The sequence below is a fragment of the Ptychodera flava genome, chromosome 17 (assembly GCF_041260155.1).
Source record: "Ptychodera flava strain L36383 chromosome 17, AS_Pfla_20210202, whole genome shotgun sequence".
Taxonomy (NCBI): Eukaryota; Metazoa; Hemichordata; class Enteropneusta; family Ptychoderidae; genus Ptychodera; species Ptychodera flava.
In genome coordinates this window covers 35,017,929-35,044,284 of record NC_091944.1, presented here as the reverse complement: position 1 = coordinate 35,044,284, position 26,356 = coordinate 35,017,929, and the positions used below count along the sequence as shown (strand labels likewise).

Genomic DNA, 26,356 nt, shown 5'->3' with positions numbered 1-26,356 from the left:
TAAATTGATGTTATTTAAAGAATAAAGCACACCCAGCGACAGTATACCACGAGATTTTGACCAGTTCACGACCTATATGCATGAGCGATAGCGAGTGCGTATATGAAGTAAACTGGTCCAAAACGAGTGGTATACCGTCGCTGGGTGTGATTTATTGCCATATCATAACAGTGTATTGAAATTCTGGCATTGAACATCAGAAAAGGATTTTAGTGTGTGTGCGTGCGTGTGTGTGTGTATATGTGTGTGTGTGTGCGCGCGTGGTTGATTTGATTTTGATTAATACGTTTAGTATCATTTCAAACTTAGTACACACCTGTCGCATAATACGCTACACTTAATCACGTGACGTCACCAAATAAAGACATGTAATAGATCCGACAATAAGATATACATAATCTACGTACAGAAAAACGATCAAATTCTAAATGTAGTTCGCCTTTCTGCATTCCGTGTGCTGTTCTTTATATCTCTTCAAGCAACTAAGAAATATTTTGTGACTTGTCAGTTTGAATGTAGAGGTAATGATTTTTTGGTTGTTGATAAACAATGTCATTTCGCGCAATATCTCCTGGTTTAATTTGAAATTTCCCTTCTCCCTGGCTCAAATGATACTTGGTGGCGAATAATGAAAATACGTCTTTGTGGGAGTTCAACAGACAGTGTGACAGCGGAGAAAGAAAAAAGATAGCTCTATAGATTTGAAATAGCCCCTTTTTCGTGGTTACAAAAAAAATATTCTCGTGATGAGCATACAAGACAAGTGCAAGAGTTACGTCATCAAGATAATCGTAAAACCCGTGGTTCCCCGTTACAAACTCATTTCACATTTTAACTTTTGCGACAAAATGAGAAAGTCCCTCTACAATTTGCAAATTTAGCTTTTTTTTCCAATATGCATGCAGTGTGCCTAACACGCTGGTTGGAATATACACTTCCGGGGATGACAGTTCGTTGATTTGTTCAAAAAATGCAAGTTTATTCTTCTGACAATGAAAATTCATTTCTCCATGCATTTACTGTGCACGCAGGATCCTGGCGATTATTTATTTCAGAGTTAATTATTGTGAATTTGAATAATGGTATTTTGAGAAGTTTTTCACAACTCAAGTAACATTTTCTTTACAGTTTGTCTCATTGTCTACATGGCGTACAAATGCCTTGGGATCGTCTTATTCAGGGTTTGCAAATGATAACATTGCATGAGCGGGTTATTATTTTTCTTTGAACAATTTGGCGAAAAGCCTTCATATTTGGTTGAGGTGCACAATAATTCATGGTCAAAGGATGATAATTTGGCATATAGATGCATTTTAAGGTTGGGCCTTTTAAATAGGTGAGCGCTTTTGACTACTGGGTGACTGGGTACCGTACGTTATGAGTTTAATCAGATTGAACATTTAGGGAGCCTTCATAATTCCAGGTGGGAGTGGGCCGGGGGAATTGGGGGAAGGGTCACTTTTTAGAAAACCGTCCAAGGGGAGGGCCATTTTTATAAACCTATCTTGGGGGAGGGTCACTTTTGACAGAAGAGAAACCTTTGATTGCCTATGTGATATTTCCCTGATAAGAAATTACGGGCCGACGAAATACATTGATTCTTTTAAATACACACACATTATCGACAAGCTTCACAGGCAAAGATGCAGTGGTATCCTACATTAAACACCTTGAACAGTAAAAACTGATGAAAGACGGGACAAAAACATATGGGATAGGTGGTAAAGTGTATATCAATTATTAAACGTCTATAACTGAACAGATATTGTTAGTTTTATACTCATAGTTTCGTCATAGACGGCCATGTATAGTGAATCAACATTTCGGTGAAATTCCAAAACCAATTTCTTGTACACACGCGCTCCGCTCACGTTTTTCTTCCCACTTCAAGCAAAGTACATTTAGGCCTACATACGGTACATATAAATGTACAGCTTGTCAATAGTTGCCTAATAGACAGACTCCTATGTATTCGATCTGATATTTTTGAATGAAGCACTACATCAGCTACATCTTGCCTTCTTTTAGTTGCGCATAATATGGTGACCCTCCTGCATATGTATGATCCACAGGCGCTCCTTAGCTGGGTAGTCTGCTAAGGTTTGCAGTGGCGGGCATATCGACCACGGGATCAATAGATCAAGCCGAAAATCGATCTACTTAGCAGACTACCCAGCTAAGGAGCGCCTGTGGTATGATCCTTCAACTATGCTTGCGTGATTAAAACTGCGTCCTCTCTCCCAAAACGCCAACCCCTCCCCCGAAATTTCTGTTCCTAACTTACATAACAATTAAACTAATTGTTATGTATATTTGCTGACAGTGTTTCAGTTATTCCTTGGGAGAATACTCCAGTGATTAGGAGAGGACAAGTTTCGAATATCGGACAAGAGAGAGGGTAATATAGGCCTAAGAGGTAGGGAGAGGGTCACATTTTACAGCACAGGTGCGCGCGAAATTTTCCCGGCTCGACACCCCCCCCCCCAATTACTGAAGGCTCCCTTTGAATTTTCTATTTTGGTCAAAATTTTTTTATCTTATAGTACCACTTGCACTCTGATAGATTTAAGCTTAGAGATTTTAAAACTTGATCATATTTGCATAAAAATTATCTGGGCCTAAATGTATTCCAAGCTAATTATCATTTTCTTATTTTTGATAAAATATTTTTTATCTTCCCATATAAACAGCAGGGTCATGTCAATCAAGTGACATCTGTAAACCGGAAGTAATTTAAAGGGGATTTCCCAAGATTGAGGGCGTGCTTCACATGTAAGACGGAAATCCCCTTTGAAAACAACATCAACAGGTCGGCTAGCTGACACTGTGGTAAGTCACAAGCAACAATTTCAAGATTAATTGAGCAATTGATAAATTTTGAAATGAATTGACATGTTGATGGTGATAAAGGTCGCTATAATTTTGAAATCAACAACAACCAAGTTCATCCGACCATTGATACCTAGTTAACAAATCATAGTTGCTTCATCCGTATCAGTGTAAACACTAATGCGCCAGTCAATGTAAACCCCATCCCCCCCCCCCACCTTGGGGTTTAGTGGGGGATTTGGAAATTAGTCCTGTGAAATCTGCCAAATGCCCCCACCCCTGGGGCAAGACAACCTGGAAAATCCCCACCTAAACCAAGTAAATCCCCCACATACGGGGGTGGGGAATTTGTAAATTCCTACACACATGTCCATTAGGGGACGACTGCATTAACTTGCATGGTACCTGAAACCCGAGTTCTTGCCTGAGCAACTCGGGTGACAAACAGAAAACTTGTAATCCCCAAGGTGTGAATGTTCCATTGTTATGTTTATCTAATCCAGCTGGTGCTATTGTAGTGCCATTGTAGGAAATGCAGGTCTGTGAAATTGATCCTCTAGGGAAGTAGGGTATTCCTAAGTTAATGGAGCCTTCCCGTAATGACTCTTTGGAATTTTCATGTGGTAAACAACCTGCATCAATATAAAAAGTTCGTGTTCAACTTTAGAACAATTTTAATCATTTAAAACAGGGTTTTGTGACATTTATGCTGTTCACAAATGTCTATCACAATCAACACAAATAGATCCAGGATAATGCCATACTTTTCGCATTGTTTTTCAGCCACTTATACTGTGACTTTAAGTGTTGAGGTGTCACTGTCACGTCACCTATTTTGGAGCAAAAGTTTACAATATTTTTCAGTCTAGTTTGCTTGTATGTTGGCAGGCATAAACATATTTCAAGCTAGAACAATTAGATCAAAACACCAGATGTATCATACAAGACCTGTCGCCTCAATAAACTAATTAAAGCTGATAATTAAACAAGATACATGATGTCCAATCTCACAAGTGCAGCTTTTTTGTCTTCTCGCTCTCATGCTACAAGCACAATGACACATTCTACATCAGTCATGCACTGATTTAAAACAAGCAGAGGAATGAAAATTGACAATGGTCCGTGTTTATTCATCACAAAACACACCACAAAGATACTGTGTAAAACTCAACAGAACAGATGATCAGAATGATCACACTGATGAAACAGAACTGTTTCCCTAGCTATATGGGTCATCATGAATAAATTTGATAATACATTTAGCGGACATAAAAAGGAATCCCGTCGTGACCGAACATGTTTTCCAAATACACAAGCAATTTAAAGGGCCATTTTCATGAATTTTGTTTGATGTGAGATACTACTTATATTGTTTGACATGTCGAAAGATACTGAATGAATGGGTGACCCTGCTATATTCGACCCCGGTTTTAGACACGATACATGCAAACCATCACGAAATGATGAATTAATGGTCATGACCATTAATTCGTTTTCGCGATGGTTTTACTTAATTTGTATAAAACTGGGGTCGAATATATGTATGGTCACTCATTCATTCAGTATCTTTCAACATGTCAAACAAAATAAGTAGTATATCGCATCAAACAAAATTCATGAAAAATGGCTGACTTTGTCCCTTTAAGCTTTATCAAAAATAGAGTTGACCCGGAGGTCTTTTTAGTGCTGGACCATGTCGATGAGGCATCGTGAACATCCGAAATGTCACGCTCACGTGGGAAAATGTGGGAAATTTTGCGTATGGTATGTTCAGTTTTCCAAAAAATAAGAATACACGGCGGATGAAAATCATTTATTTAGTTATCGATATTTAAGCCATCAATCACAAATATACTTTCATGCACACCTCTGAATATTGCTGCATCGCGTTCATCAATAGCCAGTTGAAAAGCTGCTTACCGGCCCACATGGCCTTGACATCCACCTTTCGCCATGCTACCGCTCTGAACAACAACATACCATTACCAGGGCCTGAAAATTTCTGTTTTTCCCACTGGTCCCAGGACCAGTGACCTGTTTTTTTTTCACTGGTCCAAAGGTAAAATCCACTGTCCTCAATAATTTGCATAACAATACAAGAATGATTCATTTCTCATACTCATGTTATATATGCATTTCTATCAGATTTGCTTGGGATTTACATACAGCATAAACTGCCAATCTTTTTAATATAGACACACTGCATAAATATTTACTTGGTAATTTTCTCAAGTTCTTGCACCACATACTTAACATGTTTTTTTACTATTGCTATAAAGTTCACTTCATTTTTATTATTGCCCAGCGGTTGATTCTTTCCCATTTAAATTGTAAAAAATAGGTTTAAAACACCAAATATCTGAGAGGGACTTCTTTTTCCTTTGATAGCAATATTAAATTGCCATAACGCTGTTTTGACAAGCTAGGCGGTTCTTGTTAAGGTCAACTACAATCGAGTTAGGGGTCTTGACTATATAAGGAATTCAGCATGGTGACCTTCTAAATTCAGAAGCTTGCTTGCCACGGATGATGGAAAGTTGTAATGAGACTCCTTCCAGAGAATTTTACTGCAAAATACTACTTTGATAGACAGAGATATAATATTTTCACACAATTTTGGGGTTGCTGATATTTTTAGCTGAGGCTATGGTCTGGTTTTTACCACATTAAATTTTCATGTAAAATGAGTACGTGGCCCGTCATTTGATTTTTGCAGTGCAGTGGCTAGTGGACGCTCATCGCCTGGCTCATATCATGAATCGCAAACTGTAATAGAGTAACTGATTTTCCTTTAGAGTTTATGTTGTGATGAAAGAAATAGACTAAATTTTAAATGTTTGATTGACTTAAAGACGCGATAATTATTGTAATTTTGTAGCTAAAAGACGTAGTCTTCTCAATGGAATGGGCCTCTTGGTTTTAGTGTAACCACAGTCCCTCTATCCACGGGACTGTGGTGTAACTGGCTTTAGTGCGTCTCTACCTCCATGGTCTCTGCTACCTCCTTGGTTTCAGTAACTTCGGTATTTTGGGGGGACGTAGTTTCTAATTTTTCGTCAAAAGACACTAGAACACAATCTGGGAAAAGCACTGGACATTCCCTTGCAAAATAAATTGGCTCCTTTCTTGTATTGGTCTGCGGACTTTTTAGGGGTAATTAGTACTGGTTCGGGATAAAAAATCACTGGTCGGGACTTCGGGTAATTTTCAGGCCCTGCATACGTGCGCATGCGTAGTTATTTACGAACATCTGGGCCTGTCCGTCAAAGGAATAGGGGATCAAAACGAGGCAATTGCCCCACCCCCTCGGGCACAGTTTCATGGCACACACGGTCTAATCCCCCACATTTTTCCCGTATCGCCCGAGGTGGGGGGGTTGGGGTTTACATTGACTGGCGCATAAGTAACAGTAACGCTAGTAACATTAGAGTACATGTAGATCTAATAGCGACAAGACAAATGTGTCATATTTTTGAATGGAACTTCACAGATAAAATCGTGCTGTAGTGGACAAAGCGACGATAATATATGTCTTCCTTGAGCACGGAAAAAGTGACAATTTTCAGTAATTTTTGTTATTGCCGAGTGACATATTTTTCAAGTAAATGGGCAATACTTTGGTTTTCACAGAAAAATTACGGTAGCTAGAACAGCTACAGTATACCTTGATTTTCAACGTTGTTGTTTTGGTTTCCATGGAAAGTATACATCAAAGTAACATAATTTTGAGGAGTTGAACTAAATTATTGAAAGATTCTCTGACAGGCTAGTTTTAGAAGTTTTGGTATGTACATTTCATAAGTATTTTAAATGCCATATTTGCTGTATACTATAGATATCTTTGACAGCCTTAAGACTATTTTGTGTTATCACCTAATTTAGGGACATTCAATAACTGTTTCCTTGGTAACTGCATAATAGTGGGACCAGTTTAAGCTGTGACTTCTATAGTCCTTGTATGAGTGAGTTCTTGAGTAATACCTCGAAATCAACTTACATTAACTTTATATCAAACTTTTATAAGACACCTTTCAATCTTACTCTTTCCAAGTTAAGATTAAAACTCTTGGAATCAGGGATTGATGTACCAGTCCAAATTTTGGTACTAAAGAAAAATTATCAAATTTTTAAGAAAATACCATGAGATTTTGACCAGTTTGACATATATGCAAGAGCGATATCGAGTGCATATGTAACTGAACTGGTCAAAATCGAGTGACTATGCTGTTGCTGGATGTTGTTTATCGCTATTATATAATAACAGCATAAAGAAATTCTGGCAATGAATGTCAAAAAAATTTTTTGCTCTTGCCAGGAGCTCGAGCCTGTGCTAACCGTGCTGTATCATGAATATACCACGGTTGTTTTCATGTCTCAACCAATCAGATTACTGTATATGTGCCATCGATATACGGGTATGATATAATTACTGATATTTTGAATTTTGGCTGCCCATTGCATGGCTGGGTAATGCTAATGGAAAAAGAAATTTTCAGTTTTCACAAAACTTCAAGATGGTGAAAGCTTGTTACTCAATGAGTGTCAAAATGAGTTGAGATGAAATAAAACATTAATTCGCCCCAGTTTTTACCATATATTTATTGGTTCCTACTTATTTAATTTTAAAATACATCCTTTCCCTTTATTCTCCTTTGTGATAATTTGTCATCAAAGACCATGCAAATACACTTGCTTGCTGTTTGTAGCCACTATTATAACAGATTTAAGCAAATGGAATTTTTTTGCCTAGCAATCATATTATGACCTCTTCTAGGCAAATAGCGTTGATCGTGATTTCAGGTTTGTTACTAAATATAGCTGGACTCGCGTGACTTTCGGACAACACTGCCTAAAATTTGGACAAACTTTGTTGTTGCATGCGCGGCTGTTGTTGCAGCTTGTAGTCTGAGCCATAAAATACCCAAAAGTAGTGTGACTTTTAGTAACCATTGTAACGGTAGCAGGTTTTATTTTTGTCGTTTATGCGGAAAATGCAGACAAATATTTATTTATGCATATTAATGAGAGAAAAACATGACGTCATTTGCAATCAGTGCTATTGCCAGGATTTTAAAATTCAGTGGAAACACTAAGACACTCGTCAGATCAGTTGATGTTCAGATATAAAGGTTCTTCATTTGATCAACAATACTTAATTCCTTTCTTTAAAAATATGATGATAATATTCTTGCCATGATGCATTTAATGGGGCATGTGTGTATCAGATACAAAAATGTTTTACTTTTTTGTTATTTAGTAATGATTGCAGCATGTGCACACATGTTTTCATACATTTCCTCTATTTTCACAGAACAATAGTTTGAATGTTTTAATAACATCTGACAGCAATTGTTGCAAGATAGAGATGTCATCGGGCAATAACCAGGAGGTTCTAGGAGTTGTTTCCGGAAATCAGGGTGCTCTTACAACTCCAAGTAGTTCTACACTATCACAGAGTCTGGACCAAGAACAAGAACAAGAACAAGAAGATGTTAGATCTACATGTGTCCATGATGGAAATAGTTTATCAGATGTTGCAGTGACCCCACAAAATCGTGAGTCTTAGTTTTTGCAAAGATTATTCAAGTACATCAATTAATTTACTTACTTTAACATGGCTCAGGTATTTACAATAGAAAAGCTGTTCATTTTGAATATGTTCATATGGTGCATGATTTTAGGCCTAGGTTGTATCTGTTTGCTAAAACAATTTTCATTTACTCACTAGTATATGTATGTTTCTGGTATCCTGACCTACATTGTACCTTAGAAAAACCTGCCATGATATATGCATTTGTAAACTCAAATGGAAAGGTCTTTTGCATATTCAGAAAGTTCAAAATTACTTTGATAGTAATTAGCATGACTATGAGAAAAAGAAGCATGTAAAGTCTGATATCTGTCAGCTAGTTCATATTTTCAAAACAATTCAGAGTAAATTCTCTAAATTTTACCATATTTTATGAATCTCAGCAGACAAAAATGAAAATAAAATAAAAAATTTCCTCCCACTTGCCTATCCTAATTGGGGGAGGGGAATGTTACCAGGAGCACACAATTATTTTTATTTGCCCCCACCCCAAATAACTTTGATGAATATATTTATATGAGAGCTAAGAATCTAGAGGTTGTATACTTAGTTTGTATTACACATATATATATCGAAGGTTTTCCCGATTGTTCTACTCTGGTATGAAAAGGATGTGCGATCTTCTTACAGACTCAGGTGTACACATGTATTTCCATGCAAACTTGTGCATGTTGTTGTGTGACTGTACCTCCATTCAAGTTCCAGGTTTAATCAACTTGCAGATGAAAACGTCTTCCATAATTTTGTCTGATATGTCATCAGACTGCTGAATGGCCCAAATATAGTCTCAATGTCTATGTTTACTTTTAAAATATCGAAATTAAACTTAAGGCATTTATAATGTGAAATTCAAAATTTTGAACACACCAGTATATGTCACAAGATTAATAGAGATCAATGAAGTTCAACTTAGAAAGGAAATGATCTTCATTTTCAAACCTCAATAATTCCAACCAAAGAGAAGAAATACATATATGTGTGTGTGTTTGTGTATGTGTATAGGTGTGTGTGTGTGTGTGTCTGTGTATGTGTGTGTAAACAGTGAAATGTAATTATCTGATGATTATTCAAAACCATTGCTACATTCTATATTTCTCAACTTTGTAATGATCGACAGAACCCGAGATGAACCAAAGCTTGCAGCAACCTCCTCTCGGAAATCCACCTTCTTATTCAGAAGCTGTTCAAGGTCAACATAGTCTTCAATCATCAGAGGGGACTTTTATTAATTATACACTCAATATCAGCCCTGGTGCAACAGTACAGATTGGTAACCGAAATATTGCCAGAACAGGCAGCGTTGGTAATACTGATGTGAGTACAAGTAAAGAGCCTTCATCAGATGGTAAGTATGGGTTTTCCTTGTACAAGAACATTTGTCATGACTTTAAAAATAACTTTTTTATTTCTCAGTCCAACATTGATAAAAATCAACATGTTACAAGAAAAAAGCTACAAAAACACTGACTGAAATACATGTCTTTGACTGATAAATCATGTGTGAACCAAATTGTGAATTTTGCATGTAAACTGATAATATATTCTATCAAAAAGCATATCAGTGTTATGTAAATGTTCAGATCACAATATGAAGTATGATATTCCTGTGTGTACCGGTATGTGTGTGTACAGTTGAAAAACTTTTTAACATTACAAAATATATCACTATAATATTTGGTGTGCATGTCATGGGTCTTAATTTGTTTGGTTTAGTATGTTGGTCCAAAAAAATATGTAAATCAGCTTAAAAAATGCGAACATGCTAAAATATAAAAAAATTCATTAACTACTGGTCCAATTTCTTTAAGCACATATATTCCTAGGGATGTCTTTGGAAACTTGAGTTTCTTGAAATTAACATGTATGTAAATTTAGAGTTATTTTATCTCTTTTACCCCTATACCTTAAAGGAATGCTTCACACAAACAATTAAGGTTTCAAACTTTCTATTCTGCTCAGCTACTTTCTCACTAAGACATTCTGAATTGATTATATTTTCATGAAATCATCTTTGTTCTGGGAGGTCATGGTCAGCACAGGATGTGCTTAATTGCAATGTCATGACTACGTAGCAGTTTATTCTGTCTATGATGGCACCTGCATTTCAAATGTTTGTGAATATTTTGACAGGCCTCCCTAGGAAGTCTCTTTTCTCATATAAAATCATGTTGACATAATCGAGTATGTCTTGAATAAACATAGGCACACTGGCTTAAAACTCACTGCTTTGACCAAAAACAAAATGACTGAATGGATTAAAGATATTCTTCCTTCAATTGCTACATTCCTTGCAAATTACAGTACCTCATGCTCTTGACCCAATGGATACTCTTGTGGAGTTAATGCAGAGGTTTTGCATGTCATAAAAATATCTTCAATTTTGTAGTTTTAGTGAATTATGTTATCAGTTTCAACCAATCAATTATCAAGCAACTGTTGGCCAAAGTGCTTTGAAATTTGGTTTACAATTCCTCATAGATGTTGCTCTCATATTGTATGTATTCAAGTCATAATGAATAATAGTATTCAAATCTGTTCTGGCCTGAAGATGGTAGCTGGCATGATAGCTGTAGATTCCTTTAACAATAATAGCTTTCACATTGCCCTGGTGCCATGTGTTAACTCTGATTAACTCACCTCTATAAATCTGTAATTTTTGGTCGAATACTCCTGATCATCTTTTATTCTCTTTTAATGAACAGTCAAAAATTTGATGGAAGCTGATTCTCAAAGCCATGATGAATCTCAGAGTATGACAAGTGAAATGTAGGTATTATATTGGAATACTTGTACTAAACTTGAATTGAATTTTTATAGACACATTCTGGTTTTTGAAATAGTATAAACGAATCTTGCGATGTCCATGTGAGCAACAAGTCTTACAGTAGAACAGCTTATAAAAATTTCAGTCAACTGTAATTACTTATTAGTCAAGGTCCACATAAGATGTAAACTAGAAAAAAAATCACTTTCAGCGCCAACTCAACCAATAGATTAATGAAATGAATTGAAACAGTGTATCCAAAATGATTGTTACGTTATTTCACACGTACACTGAACCACATTTATGTCAAAAGAATGCTGGTGCAGCGCCAGTGCCGCACTGGCCTGGTACATGCCAAACAATATAGAAATATTTTGTGATACATAAAAAGTGTAGCTGTGAGATGTTGTGATATAAAAACATGTAGGCCTAGTGCGATTTTTGCACACATTAATCGAAATGCCGCCAAACCCCTTCCCCTGCAAAGGCAAAAGTTGTGTTTACGGTGCACATGTTTTAATAATTATCCACGGCCCCTTAATAATCTTTTTTTACTAATTATATACATCAATGAGTTTTGGTTGCTGAGCGTCAACATGTATCTTTTGTTGATTAATGACAAACTTGACCTTGTACACTGAATAGACTGCAGTGACTGATAATCCCATTGATACTGGGAGTTGTTGCCATACAGCTGTAAAGAATAACTTCAGTTTGAAAATATTAAGGAATAGCCAATTATATCCTGGAGGGGTGGTCAGGATGCAAAGATTACATTAATTTTGCTTTCCAAGATTTTACATTTCTTCCAAGGAGTATCCACTGGCATTTTCACAGTAACAACACAAACACATTCTCTAATCAAAAGTTCCGAACACCTGCCCATCTTTTCCGATTTCTTTCACTTGGCTCTGCTTAGTCATTTGAATACACTAAGAAAAGCAAAAATAACATACTATTACAAAGGTAGGTATACATACCTATTAAATGTTACCTTTGGTATGTTTTCTTTTTTTAATCATACTACTTAATTAATAACCTTACTATATATAGCCTTGGAAACATTAAATTGAGTAACATTCATATTTTTTTATTGTGAACGTAATTATGTATCTAAGCAAGTAAGTTACTAAGGTGCCACTTCTATCATTTTTCATTAATTGTTTAAAATTTTTTGCTTTTTTAAATTTTTTTGTGACATTTGCCATTTTCATCTGATTTTGATGTTGATATTTGCTGATAATGAATGAAAACTTACTTCAGTATCAGGATTTTAGAACATAATGATAAAAGGTATATTGTTATCAAGGAATTGTGGCTTTTGTCATTCCAAATACTAAGATAATAAATTTAATGTTACAATCTGATTGTTAATAAACCATTAACTAACTTTTTTCAAAACAGTTCTACATTTTTATTCTTTTAAATAAAGTAATTCAACATTCTTATAAACAGCTCAATGGAACATGAAGACAATGACTATTTGATGGAACTTCAGCCAGCCTTCATGGAGACCAACTGTATCATCTGTCTTCCAACGGGAAAGATCAAAATACAAGCAGCTGTCAAAATAGCCAAAGAACATTTGAAGGGAACAACCAGTTCAGAGGAGGAGACAACCAAATCAAGGAAAATACTCTTTGTGGTGAATCAAAATGATCATCTTGATGAAGTTTACGTCACTCTCAAAAATGAGATTTCTAGCTGTGAGGTGGTTGGACTTAGCAGCACATCCACATTCAGTAAAGCTGCACACAGAAACACATCGGCTTGCGATAAAGTTCCTCTGCAAAGCATAATGAAAAGCTGTGATATTTTAGTCATAACAGGGGGAAATTTATGCAACAGGCTTGGAAAAAATGAAAGTCTCCTTTCAAAATTTTCCCTAGTTATCTTTGATGAATGCCATCACACCATGAAAGACCATCCTTACAATAAAATTATGAGCCACTACTTCACAATAAAAGCAGGACAAACTGCCTCGGCTCAAAATGAGAATCCTCAGATTGTTGGCTTGACTATTAGCCCTGGTGCTGGTAGTAAGAATAACCATTTGCCCTTGAAGTGCCACATTTTGACTCTGTGTGCAAACTTAGATGCTCAGAAACTTTTAAAAGTAGATGATGTAAAGAACAAACAGGAAACATTCCAGGAAAACAAGTCCGAGAACTATGAAAAGAAATTCATAGTCGCTGACTCAAGAAATCTGGATCCTTTCAAGGCACTGATTACAGAAATCATGGAGAGGATTGAGAATCTGGATAAAGTTTGCTTGAATGAAGACTCTGTAAAACACGGAACTCAGCAGTATGAAAATTTGATGTCGGAGAAACGAAAGAAAGCCACCTTAAACAGACAAGACAACATAGCTCAGCAGTGTGAACATCTTCTGATGTATAATTCTGGTAAGCTTCTTTGAACTGTAATCCCCGAGGATAAAGCCAATGAGGAATTTTCCTATCAGGCTGTGTCCCTTGGTGTGTGTTTACAAACCGAGTTAAAGGCCAGGGATCAAGTTTGTTTTAGTCTATAAGAGGATTATGGAGTGTCATAGCCTTTTGTTTTCCATTGAAATTATAATCTAATAAGTAGCTTTCCCTCAAGACATTCTGACACCGGCACATGCCTTGAAATCTCAGACATGCAGTAACTGATTTTCTTCAAGGTTTGACAAAGTGTACAGCTGTTTTATTACCTAGCCATGTAAATTTGTTTAGTGGCGAAATCCAATATAGCTGCTTGCAGTACCATGTAACCCTTAAGAAAATCAAAACTGTAATAATATGAACTTCATCAATCTTCAGAGAGAAAAGATACCTTATTTGATTAACAATTCTTAATACTCTTAAAAAAAAAGAAACAGCTGGAGGAAACAAATTTTACATTAAGAATCTATCATAAATAGAAAATAGTAAACGAGAAGATACAGGACTGTGGGCACACAATAGAGGGATTACTGATGATGCAGCCATTTGCATACACTGGGCCGGCATTTTGAATTCTTGTAGCATCGCTTTGACTGTATGATAAATTTCAATAATTATGGTGGGCACTTTCGTGACATATGCAAATAAGAGGGGTCAAATGGTTGTACAGGGAATACATCTTGAAACCTATGTATTGTCTGACAAAAACTCGAGTTTAGTCGCTATATATTTACAGACAGCATATGCAAGATTCAATGAGAATGAACGCCTAAAACTTGGCAAAATTGTGGGATTCTGGGACCAAATACAGCACGTCCGATCACTAGAGTGGCCTTTTTACATTTGCATAGATTTATGATAATCTGGCTTTTTTAGGGGAAGTTCCTGTTTAATACAGAGTCCTCAATCCCTATGTAGTCCTTGCGTAAAATTTTGTGATATTAATATTGACTATCACCATGCTGTTTTAAATCCTTTGCTTTTTTGTATGTTATCAAATTGTTTTGAGATAAAACTGATATAATCCTACGACACTGATATAGTTAAAGTGGTGATCAAATTGGGAAGCACTTCTGAAATAGAACATGCCAAATGTAACTGCATTATCTTTTATTGCCACAATGACATATATTTTATAGCTAAGAAGTAAAATGTTAATCTGGGCTCACTTCTGTCTGATATTTAACTATTTTTCAGTGTTCGCGCTACCGCTCGCCAGACGGCAAAATGGCGAATTGATTGACTCATTGGCGACTCAGTCGGCCAAATCATTCGCCAGACTGGCGACTCGAAATTTGTAACGTACAATGTTCTACCATAGACAGTCTGGCTTCTATGGTTTTATGACCATGGTTTTCTATGGTTTTATGACCATGGTTCTCCGATATTCTGTTGCATTGCGGTAAATTTTTTTTAACTTCTTTGGTAGTGTTTTGCCATAAACTTTGTACGCAAGTGGGTTTCTATTTGGGTAAAATGTGTCAAAAATGCGTACGATTGCATAAAATTACCGCGGCCGCGGAGTCCGTACAGCTGAAGTGAGTCGAATTTGCTGATAGTCTTTTCCATAGAAGTTGGGGGTTAAATTTTCCTTTGATGCGCATGCTCTGTTACCTAAAACAATAAGCTGGGGGTCTTCAGCATCAACGTCTCTCAGACGTTGAGTTGCCGTATCGTGAAATGTAGCGGCCATGTGCAGGTTCCATGCCGTGATGTACGTTCCTTTAGCAGTATAAAGACTTCATGTTCACACAAAAAACTCTTTTACTACAAACTAAGTGTATTCCAAGGCTAGACAAATAAGCAGACTGCTGTCAAAATCCAATGGGACCTCAGGAATGTCACTCGGCAGACTCTCGATTGTCACTCAGGCCGTAACGGTAAACAGTATACCCATGTGACATCAACCATAACAAATACACGTAACTGTATTGGTTTACGTGAGAATTTCCTGCCTGTCTAGAACCGGGCCTTGTTCTTGCAGAACTTGCAATTTGTGATGTGTAGATACAATGTTGCTTGGAAAGTTACGGTCTGATCATAGAGAGGGACAGTGGTTAGCAATATAATGAATCAAAGTCACTTTGTTTTGTGGCATTACCGTGAATGAACCTTTTCACCTACAAGCAGGTGCACATGTTCTATTTCCATGTTCAGGCTGGCCATTCAGTGCAGTGCAAGCCGAGTAGTCATTGTCACAAATATTAAATTACCAAGACGTCAATTATTGCATATTTTAGAATAATTTTGCGTCAAATACCAAAATGTCACTTCTGTGTCAAGGAAATTGTTTCATCAGTTTGATTTGAAACAGCAATATAAAATACTGTGTCAATTAAGCTTGGAAATCGTTGCTCAGTTCAATGTTATCATGGCATTCCAGTACATGAAGATCTCGAAAATATTAATTTCTCCTGTAACTTCTGTGTCCTTTACAATTTGCTGGTCAATTTTTGAAAGTTATTGAAAGTTAGAGTGGTGTTCAGTAATCATGCATGAAAGTTTTGATGTGAAGTGGTCATTTTATTGAAGTAAGCAGCACTGAGCCTGAGGATACATAATGATAAGAAAGTGGCTGACTTTAAGTTCTGAAATGTTTTGTCTATGTGTTTAATTGTATGACCTTTGACCCTCTAATATATGTGACCCTTGACCCCATCCCTCAAAAAAATCTGGCTACTTGTGTTCACACTGTATTAGCCAGAAAGGCTAATCAGCTTGAGTAGCCAGAGCAAACCCTGTTTTGTGTTGATTCCATCACTTCTCTCAATAGGTCCAATGTCACATAGTAATTTGCCTTCGTGCTTGTCCAGGCTACTGCTTTGGGCAAAAAGCTGTAAAACTGAAAAGCTCAAAAACAATGTAGGCATTCACTAAAGTTCCTCACACTGGGAGGGGTTGTTGGGTCAGCTGGAGGAAATGGGTCCAAAAACAATTATTTTTCTATGATGGCAGAACATTGTTTCCAAATGTTTCTTACAAATGTTGAAACTTTTTGTCTGGTTTTAATACGCAAAAGTGAATTTATTCAAGCAAAAACCTACAATTTAAACAAACACTATCACATTACAACTGAGCTTCTTCAGGTGAAGTACTACGAATTACGTCAAAATTAAGTTGCGGTGTCATTTTCTTGAAACTTTGCACAAATATTCTTGGAAGTTGTGCAAGTGCAAAAATGAAATAAAAATAGTGTCAATGACACTGTAGCTCCCATCCTGGACTATTTAGTGTTTGTTCTCTGGTCAGATATTTGAACATGTGTGAAAGGGATAAAGTGCATGAAGTGAAAATACTTAAATGAAATGTACTGGAGACAGTGAAATATGTTTAATGTAATTATTCAGAATATAAAATGGAAAAAATACAGAATGAGATATATCGAATACTGTGATACAACCATTAACTCAACAAGTCATTTACAATGACATAGTCCCCACTTGTAATAGGAGTATTAGTCTTGATGGGGCAGGAAAATATGGTCATTAAGAAGTATCACTGGAGTGTATATGTTGAGATCTATGGGCACATAGGTCTATGTCGTTGTTCCCAATTTGAAACACATGTGGCATGTCTAAGTTATGGTTCTAAATCGGGAAAAAAGATCAGACCTCTAGCAGTATTGGCCAGCCAAGAAATACATATGCGCATTATAAATGAGGTACAAGATGTGACATCTTAAGGTCTAATATCCTATCAAAATTGGAGGGTATAGAACTTGTGGTTACTGAAATATGCATATATATGTATAATCAAGGTCAAAGGTCATCGAGGTCACATGACATTTTGAAAAAAAAAATTATATTGCTAATTAATCCCTATATGCCAAAAAATCAGATCTCTAGCTCTATTCGATTGCCCAGAATTAGATGTGTACATAATTAATGAGGTAAAGCGTGTGTTGTCATAAGGTCTCCCATCCTACTAAATACAAAGGACATAACACTTATTTATTGACATAAACATATATTTTAGGTAAAAGGTCATCGAGGTCACATGACATTTGGTCAAATAATTTCTCTCCTATAGTTATCCCTATATACCAAAAATCAGACATCCAGCTCTATTGGCTCGCTCAGAATGAGATATGCGCATAATTATTAAGGTACAGTATGTGGCGTCATAAGGTGTCCAATCATACCAAACATGAAGGGTGTAGCACTTGTGGTTACCGAGTTATGGAAAAATATGTATATTTGAGGTCAAAGGTCACCAAGGTCACGTGACATTTTGTCAAAAAAATTGTTTTGCTAAGTTATCCCTACATACCAAAAATCAGACCTCTAGCTCTATTGGCTCGCTCAAAATTAGATATGTGCATAATTAATGAGGTACAATATGTGGCGTCATGAGCTGTCCCATCATACCATACATGAAGGGTGTAGCACTTGTGGTTACTGAGTTATGGACAAATATGTATATTTGAGGTCAAAGGTCATCCAGGTCACGTGACATTTTGTCAAAAAAATTGTATTGCTAAGTTATCCCTATATACGAAAATCAGACCTCTGGCTCTATTGGCTCGCTCAAAATTAGATATGCGCATAATTAATGAGGTACAATATGTGGCGTCATAAGGTGTCCCATCATACCATGCATGAAGGCTGTAGCACTTGTGGTTACTGAGTTATGGACAAATATGTATATTAGAGGTCAAAGGTCACCGAGGTCACGTGACATTTTGTCAAAAAAATTGTTTTGCTAAGTTATCCCTATATACCAAAAATCAGACCTCTAGCTCTATTGGCTCGCTCAAAATTAGATATGCACATAATTAATGAGGTACAATATGTGGCGTCATGAGCTGTCCCATCATACCATACATGAAGGCTGTAGCACTTGTGGTTACTGAGTTAAGGACAAATATGTATATTTGAGATCAAAGGTCATCAAGGTCACATGACATTTTGTCAAAATATCGGAGATATATGCGTGAACGGATGGACTTACGGATGGACGAACAGACGGACATGACCCAATCTATAAGCTCACTGGACTTCATCCGTGGGGACTAAAAATTGTGTCACTGCATCCTTTTTGCAATATGAATACGATGAGAAACTAAATTTTTATTTTTCGTGGCCTTATACATGGGAGTCTATGGAGATCTGCCTTATACATGGGAGTCTATGGACGTGTAAACTAAAAATATGCAAATTTCACCACGATTTGCCCAAATTTGGGAAAGGTCACTCCTATGCACTTCCATACCAAGTTTCAAATCAATCGGACTTGTGGTTTCAGAGCAGGAGATTTTTTGACCAAAAATGGGAGAAATTACAAAAAATTCATGAAAAATAGCAAGTCCAAGATACTGACCCAAGATGTGCACAATCATTTCATGTCAGCCCAAAGTACTTACATGCTAATTTTTCATGTAATCTGCTCAGTGGTTATTGAGTTTTTTCAATTTTGACTGTTTTTACATTTTTTCACTTAATTTGCATATTTTTGGCAATGACAACTTCATTTGAACAAAATCTCATCTACAGCCCATCATCCATGTACACACCAAATATCAAGATGAAATGTACAGCGGTTTTTGAGTTTTTGATGTTGACGGACAGACATACAGACATACAGACATACAGACATACAGACGTACAGACATACAGACATACATACATACAGACATTTCCCTAGCCTATAAGAATAGCTTCCATTGCCATATATACATATGGCTATGGGAGCTAAAAAATGGGGGTCACCAAGCTCGTTTCCATGGAAACGGACGTTAAAATGGCGTTGTTAGAAATAATTAAAATGATATAATTCACTTAAACTAAAGAAAGCAATTATTAAACGCTTAGCAAATGAGTTAATTTTAATAAATACCAAGACTTAAGATCCATATCTATCGAATGTATAGTTTTCATGATGTTTGTAAAGAAATTTTAACAAAGTATAGATTACAAAATGATGATATCGAAATTATATCACTACATAATTTTCGAACTTTCTTCCTGTCGGTTGAATGGTGCCATTTTGAACAAACTTTGCGAATAAAATCCTGACAGAATACCATTTAGTTTACACTTTTAATAAAAGGGTGTCACCATGCTACTTTTTACAATATCTCCAGGTGAATGGGTAATATGCGCCATGTAAATGGGAGAGAAATGTTAATTTTTCGCTCATATTGAATAAAAACCAGCTTCCTAGGGGGTCAAAATATGACAAGGTTATAGGTCACATGTATTTCTAAGAGACTGGGTCAAAAAATTAGGTAAAAGCGCAATTTCAACAATGACAGGTGATGTTAAATACATGCTACAAAGTAACCCATTTGCGGCAGGCTGGAGTTAAATCTGCGCAGAAACGTTCTAAAGCGTGTGCCCTTTACCTTAACATTCGATACTGCTTTAACACATGAATTTAATTGAATATACTTTGACATATTTTTCAAAAGAGCTTAATTCATGCACTGTCACTGACATTATCTTTTTGTTTTTAACTCAGCTTTATTAATGAATGATGTTTGCAAGATGTCTGACAGCCTAAAAACCATTGATGGATTCTACCGAGACAGAGAGGCAACCAGAAAAAATAAAGGATCACTAACTGAAAAACAACTGTATAAACTCTACAGACGTAAGTTGCAAAAGTCTTTATCTTGTTAGATTTCTTTGTTGGGACACTAAAGCTGAATGATTGCAACATGAGTGGATATCATGTGATAGGTATACACAGACATAAAATTAATGTCACTGTACTTTGCACAGGTGAATTTCAAGGCTTAATTTTCATCTAGACCGTGTTTTCATGAAATATGAAAACTGAAAAAATATTGTTGTTTTCCTGTGAAGTGCCTAAAAAATGGTCAAATTCTTCCAAATGTAAGAGCATTTTTACCTTCTCGTGTCTATTTATAGACAGAGAAGGTATTAGAGTTGAAAACCAGTATGCTGGTGTCAACTTCTTCCGTCTGTCAAGACTTCCGTCTGTCAAGATCCGTTGACGTCATGCTATTGTGATGGGTCATATCATAAACTGGTGGGGGTGTTTATGGCTCAGGTTGAGGTGTAGGAGAACGATTTTGAGCTGTGACAAAAATCAAAAGGGACTTGGCGGCATAGCCACAGTGTTAAGCCTTTCTCCAAGGTTTCTTAGTTGACTACGATCTATTACAGACTACTGAGCTGACGTTAGGGGTACTCACTTTGTGTTTGCTCACTCTGTGTGCGCTAGTGTTTGGTACTGAGTTGCGTGGATATCCCCTCATGGCCTCACGTGATATGGGCCTGTTGCATAAACTGCAGATGATCATAATTCATATGCCTCTAGCTGAGTCTGAAAACGGTCATTGTGTAAGCCTGTCGGCATTTTCCTTGCATTTTTTCTCATTTAATTTTGCAAAATATCGGCGAGTACCTCAATATTTCAAGATAGCTCTTTCTTCCCAATCGTTTCCTGGAGTTTCAGAGTCATATGAACGAAAATGAGTGAAAGTTTTAGACAGGAAAATCGGACGTCGGCCATGTTCATCGTTTACAGTACAATCAGAAGTTTATGTGGAGGAAATAACTAACAAACACTGTTCATGATGCCCGCCCTCTAGAGGCAGACCTTCCTATATGAAGTACCACATTTGATGCTTGTGGAAAGCTTGACCACACAAAGGAGCATTTAAACATTTAGAAAATGACAGATTGAAGGTATTCTGAAAATGTCAAATACTGAGGAAAAATGCGCAAATATTCAAAATAAACAGGTTAACTGACTGGTCAGCTATAAAAAACAATGAAAATGTTTATGATCAAAAGTTTTTGAGATGCGCACATTTTAACAAATACAGAAATTATTTACATTATAAATATAAGACCAAACTATTTTTTCAGGGATGGGACAGGTTGGAAATGAGGGGTGAGAGACAAAGGCACTTCTATTGCTGCATGTGGATGCAGCCACACCATTTCATTTACAGCATACTTATTCACTGTGTTGTGTTCAAGTTCAATATTGTACTGACTGTCATACAAGGATAACATAAGCAAATCAAATCAAATTAGAAAGGATCAATGCTGTTGTGTGGATTTTGCTGAACATGGCTGATTTTAATATATCGCCCTATATATTTGGTATCCGGCAAAGGCATATTTTGATGTAAAGTCAAAATTAACACTACATTGCTGACAATATATGTTACCGTTTCTGGATGAACTTTTCTTTTTTTAATTAAAGTATAGTAGTACTTCGAACAGATTAACAATTATCGTGATGTCAACCATAATTTTACATCACAAAGACAGTAATTCTGCCAATTTTTTTTATTTTCAGTCATTTTATAAATTTTGCACTGCACAAGATGATTGAACAAATTGCAATGTTTGAATTTGTAAACTCAAAGAATAAAAATCCTTTGGTCACAGATTAAATTATTTATTTGAAAAGAAATTTTACTCTTAAACACCTTTAGCATATATTCTTTACACGGTCATGTATTTCAAGGAAAATATGCCTATTAAAAACAGTAATTTCTTCACTTTAAATTTTTTTTCAATACTATGACAATTATCAGCCATGAGGTTTTACAAACACAAGACCAGATAAGCATTTTTCATCATTTCCACAGGACTCTTTGGAAAATCCATTAAAAACAGTTAAAAGTGACTTAAAAATCACTTGGTATACATTTAATTTACAGATGCCAGGTTGTGTATATCACATGCACTCAGGTCAGTAGGGAAGTGCGTCATTACTGTTTTGGACTGTTAATTCTTATTTCTGAATTATTTAACTTTTTTCCACATTGAACTATCTTTAGGCAGTTTATACTGTAGCTTAGAATTTTTTTGATTGATGTATTTAATCATCTTTTGGGTTCTTTGGGTCCATATCCCACCTCATGCCCCTACAGCATCAACTATTTACCAACAACTTCATGCCAACAACCAATTACCTGACCTGGCCACACATTAGAGAAGGTACAGCGTCATTGACGGTATTTTAATTTGTCTTATTGAGATAATGGTGGACTGATTAATTATAATGACTTTTATTTCATCAGAGTATACAATGTATCACAGAAATTTAACTGCAACTACTCTAGTTAGTATGGAATGACAGCATGAGTCAGCATGTGCAAAATTCATCATATGTTGATGAAATATTGTCCTGGTGGTGGTGGTGATCTTGGCTGATTGGAAGAAATGCTCGCCAGGCCCCACATATGGAGTAAAAGTTTAATGATTTGAAAACAGTTGAGCAATAAAAGGACGGGCAAATACAATAATTTGTAAAAAACATCCTTTTGGGTTTTTTTCCAGAGAAAAATAGTGAATTATTTGACTATTCAGAAGATGAGGACAAATATCCAAACCAAAAGGTAACTGAGCTGAGAAAGACTCTGAAGAAAGAGATGGAAAACAATGGTGATGAATTCAGAGGTAAATAAAAAAATAAAAATATTGCTTTATAATCATCAACGTCAATTTTATAGTTCAGTAATATCATAACCCACCATGCCTTTATTACTCACCCAGGTGACAGTTACTGTAAAATATCAGTTGTGATATTTACAGTAAGCGTTGAGATAAGCATGATAAACGCCATCAGTTTCGGAATGTTCCCGTTCTACATTTGAAAGTAAACACAGTAAACAACAAAATGGTTGCTACTCCTTGTGTCGTAATGTTATTTTTGCTGGATCTCGTGTCTGATGTAGTTCAAATGACACTCATGCTGATACAACATAGGAACAGGCAATATTGGGTAATTTACCACTAAATATATTGTGTTACACTGTCAAAGCATTATGTACAGAGACTGTAACGTACATTATTGTTGAATAGTCTCAATTGTATCCCTGTATCCTGTATCCCATCGTAGCAAATTATTGAATCTTAGTGGCTAGTAAACTAATTAAAATTTTTGAAAAATGAGAAAGATGAGTTTGTAATGCATCAAACTAGTCCACTGATATTTTTTGCAAGTGTCAATTCTTTTTTTACAGAAAATTATTGTAACATTTCATTCAAAATGTATGAGGGATCAGTAAGAGTAAAAATTTCCTAAACAGATGTGGGCTGGGCAAATCATAGTGAGTTTTTAGGATGGTCATTCTGTAATAATTTGATCAGAAAATAATAACTGTTTAAGCTTAAGAGCATTGTTTTGATGACTGTATCATTTTTAAAGAGTAAATGATAAATAATTACAACTATGTACTGAAAATAGATTACATACTGTATATTGTTGCAAGGTGACCAGTTTTCACTGATCTAGGAAAATTAGCCATGAATTTCTTTAGGTTTGTACTGAATTCATCAAAGAAAGTAAGCAAAAAATCACTTTGATTTTTTACAGCTTATATGAAATTCACTAGGCTGTTTTCTGTTATTACACCTGTACTTATCCTCTGTGAAAATGCAAGTGTACTTGATTTGCATCAAGGTCATAAATTTCAATTTCTTTTGTGTTTCTGTTTAGGGATTGTGTTTGTTAAATCACAAAATGTGGCCAGGGCAGTTCACAGAATGTTACAAGAGGATGAGCATCTCCAAAATCTCAAACGTATATTATCACTTGGAGCAGAACAAGAAGAACAGAACGATGACATTACTGATGCTTCTGTCACAGCAATCCAAGAACCAAATATCATGAAAGAGTTTTCAGCCGGTTTTCATAAGTTAATAGTTACCACTGGTGGTATTGAGACAAAACTGGGTACCAGCTGTAAATGTAATACAATAGTGTGGTATGGTCACGTTGATAATGTAATTTCCACAAAGCAAACCGCAGAGCTCTTGATTAGTGGGGAAAGCATTGTGTATTTCATTGGAGATCAGGCCACAAGTATGAGAGCTGATGTAAACACTTTACTTGATCAGGAAGTAGACAGAGCAATCCAAGAAATTCACAGTATGTCAGAGGAGGAGTATGATATGGAAATTTCAAAGATCCAAAAAGAAAACTTGAAGAAAGACTTCACAAAGAATTTACTGAACATCAAAAGAGAGATACCTACCCAGCAAATGTGATCAAACTTAATTGTGTTTGTTGTAAAACGTTTGTTTGCTTGGCCAGTGATGTGCATAAATATGGAATGAATAATCACATAATTATTAATGATAACATCATACGGTCAAAAGTAAAATTCAAAGAGCATAGAGACCCAGCAAAGAAAAAACTTGGTTTAAAAAAGATCTACTGTAAAAATTGTGACCAAGACTGGGGTAATACTTTGAAACCTCCAAAATGCTTTCCAAATATAAAAATAGAAAGTTTTCAAATAGAGTATGACGATGGAAGAACAAGATACGAACAAAAGTGGAAAAATGTAAGTGATATTTCAATTCCAACAATTGAGAAGCTACCAAGTTATGACTATTAATGTACATCACCATGTCCTGTCAGTTGTATTTTAATTGGTGGAGTTGAACGATATGACTGACCACAAACACACTGTAATGGTTTGTTTAAATGCCCGTGAATATGAATATTAACAATTCACAGTATCGTAAACATTGTAACTTTACAGCTAAAACGTAAATTGTGATTTTTACAAAGATCATAATCAAACACAAAATAAAATAGAGCACTTGTGGTCCAAGTTAAGATACTTTTTTCCAAAAAATCTCCGGATTTGCACAATTTTTTTCAGTGCGACTGATGTGCACTGAGCACGCATACAGTGCTGTACGTCACTGTTCAGTGAATACAACATTTGTGTAGTACAAGTTCTGGGGCCCTGTTGTCTTTCGTGTTAGAAGTTTTCATAAACTTTGATGGTTTTCTTGGGTTCTTTGATAATATAATGGAAATAGTAGACTCTGCCCTGACTATTAACATTTTATTTATGGGCACAGGCAAGAGGAAAGCCAAAATTAACGGGCTCAGCAAGCAATGCCCGTCAATTTTATACTTTCATCTCGCCCTTGCCCATTAAAAATGTTACTGGTCAGGGCGTCATCCTTCATTTCTATAATATTAGTGGTCCTATATTGTAGACTGTGCACCCATGATGCTCAGTATAGTGTCAACTCATTTCCCTGATTTGCATGTAAAAATACATTCTCAAAAGTGTTTTAAGTGAATTTTAAAAGGTATCACATACCGTGTTTGGTGTCTCAATAAGAAGGGCTAAGAATTTTGTTCTTCAAAAATTCCTGTTAGAAAATTAACTGCAAGGTAACAATCAAACGGGAACCAATTAAAACTTTATTAATGTCAATTCAAAGTATTGATTTTACAATGGAGAAAGGGAACAACTCACTCGAAAGGTTGATAAATTGGAAAAGTGAATACTTTATGTTGTAAAATGAAACATATCTTTAGACTTTGACGGTGAGCATTGTATGCCTTGATTTACATACCACAGTTTGTTGTTCAGTATTTTGTATGACTTATGCCAAGAAATACAATGTTTGCTTTTCACAAACTTTGCTTGGACCATCTTGAAAAATAATCAACTCATAACTTTTTTTAGTTTGTGCAATTTACATATGAAATTTTCTGACCTTCTTTTTTTAGGAGCAATTAATAATGTGAACTATCAGGTGATTGAACATTAGATCATTATAATTTACATATATTGTCATTTTGCATAAAGACTGAACGACATTGTGACATCAGTTGATATTAAAGTGTAAACTTAGTTTTTCACTTGCATTAATTGACATCTGTATCAACAATTCAGAAGTAATTTCTTTGCCTGCAGTAAAATTTGATATGGAGACAAGGGGTACCTTGAAAATCATACATTTTTAGCTATTCTATTTACAGTCTTGGAAGTGGTATAAATTGAAC

The 26,356-nt window shown here is 35.8% G+C and overlaps 1 protein-coding gene across 1 annotated transcript; it reads left to right on the top strand.

Annotated features, from left to right (window-relative positions):
• Positions 1 to 2,794: 2,794 nt before the first annotated feature.
• Positions 2,795 to 25,169, top strand: LOC139116155 (interferon-induced helicase C domain-containing protein 1-like). Its single transcript, XM_070678702.1, has 8 exons — positions 2,795 to 2,829; positions 8,141 to 8,384; positions 9,537 to 9,764; positions 11,122 to 11,185; positions 12,639 to 13,588; positions 20,069 to 20,200; positions 22,876 to 22,995; positions 24,038 to 25,169. The coding sequence occupies exons 2-8, from the start codon at positions 8,195 to 8,197 to the stop codon at positions 24,586 to 24,588; spliced, it is 2,235 nt and encodes a 744-aa protein (XP_070534803.1). The 5' UTR covers positions 2,795 to 2,829; positions 8,141 to 8,194; the 3' UTR covers positions 24,589 to 25,169.
• Positions 25,170 to 26,356: the final 1,187 nt, after the last annotated feature.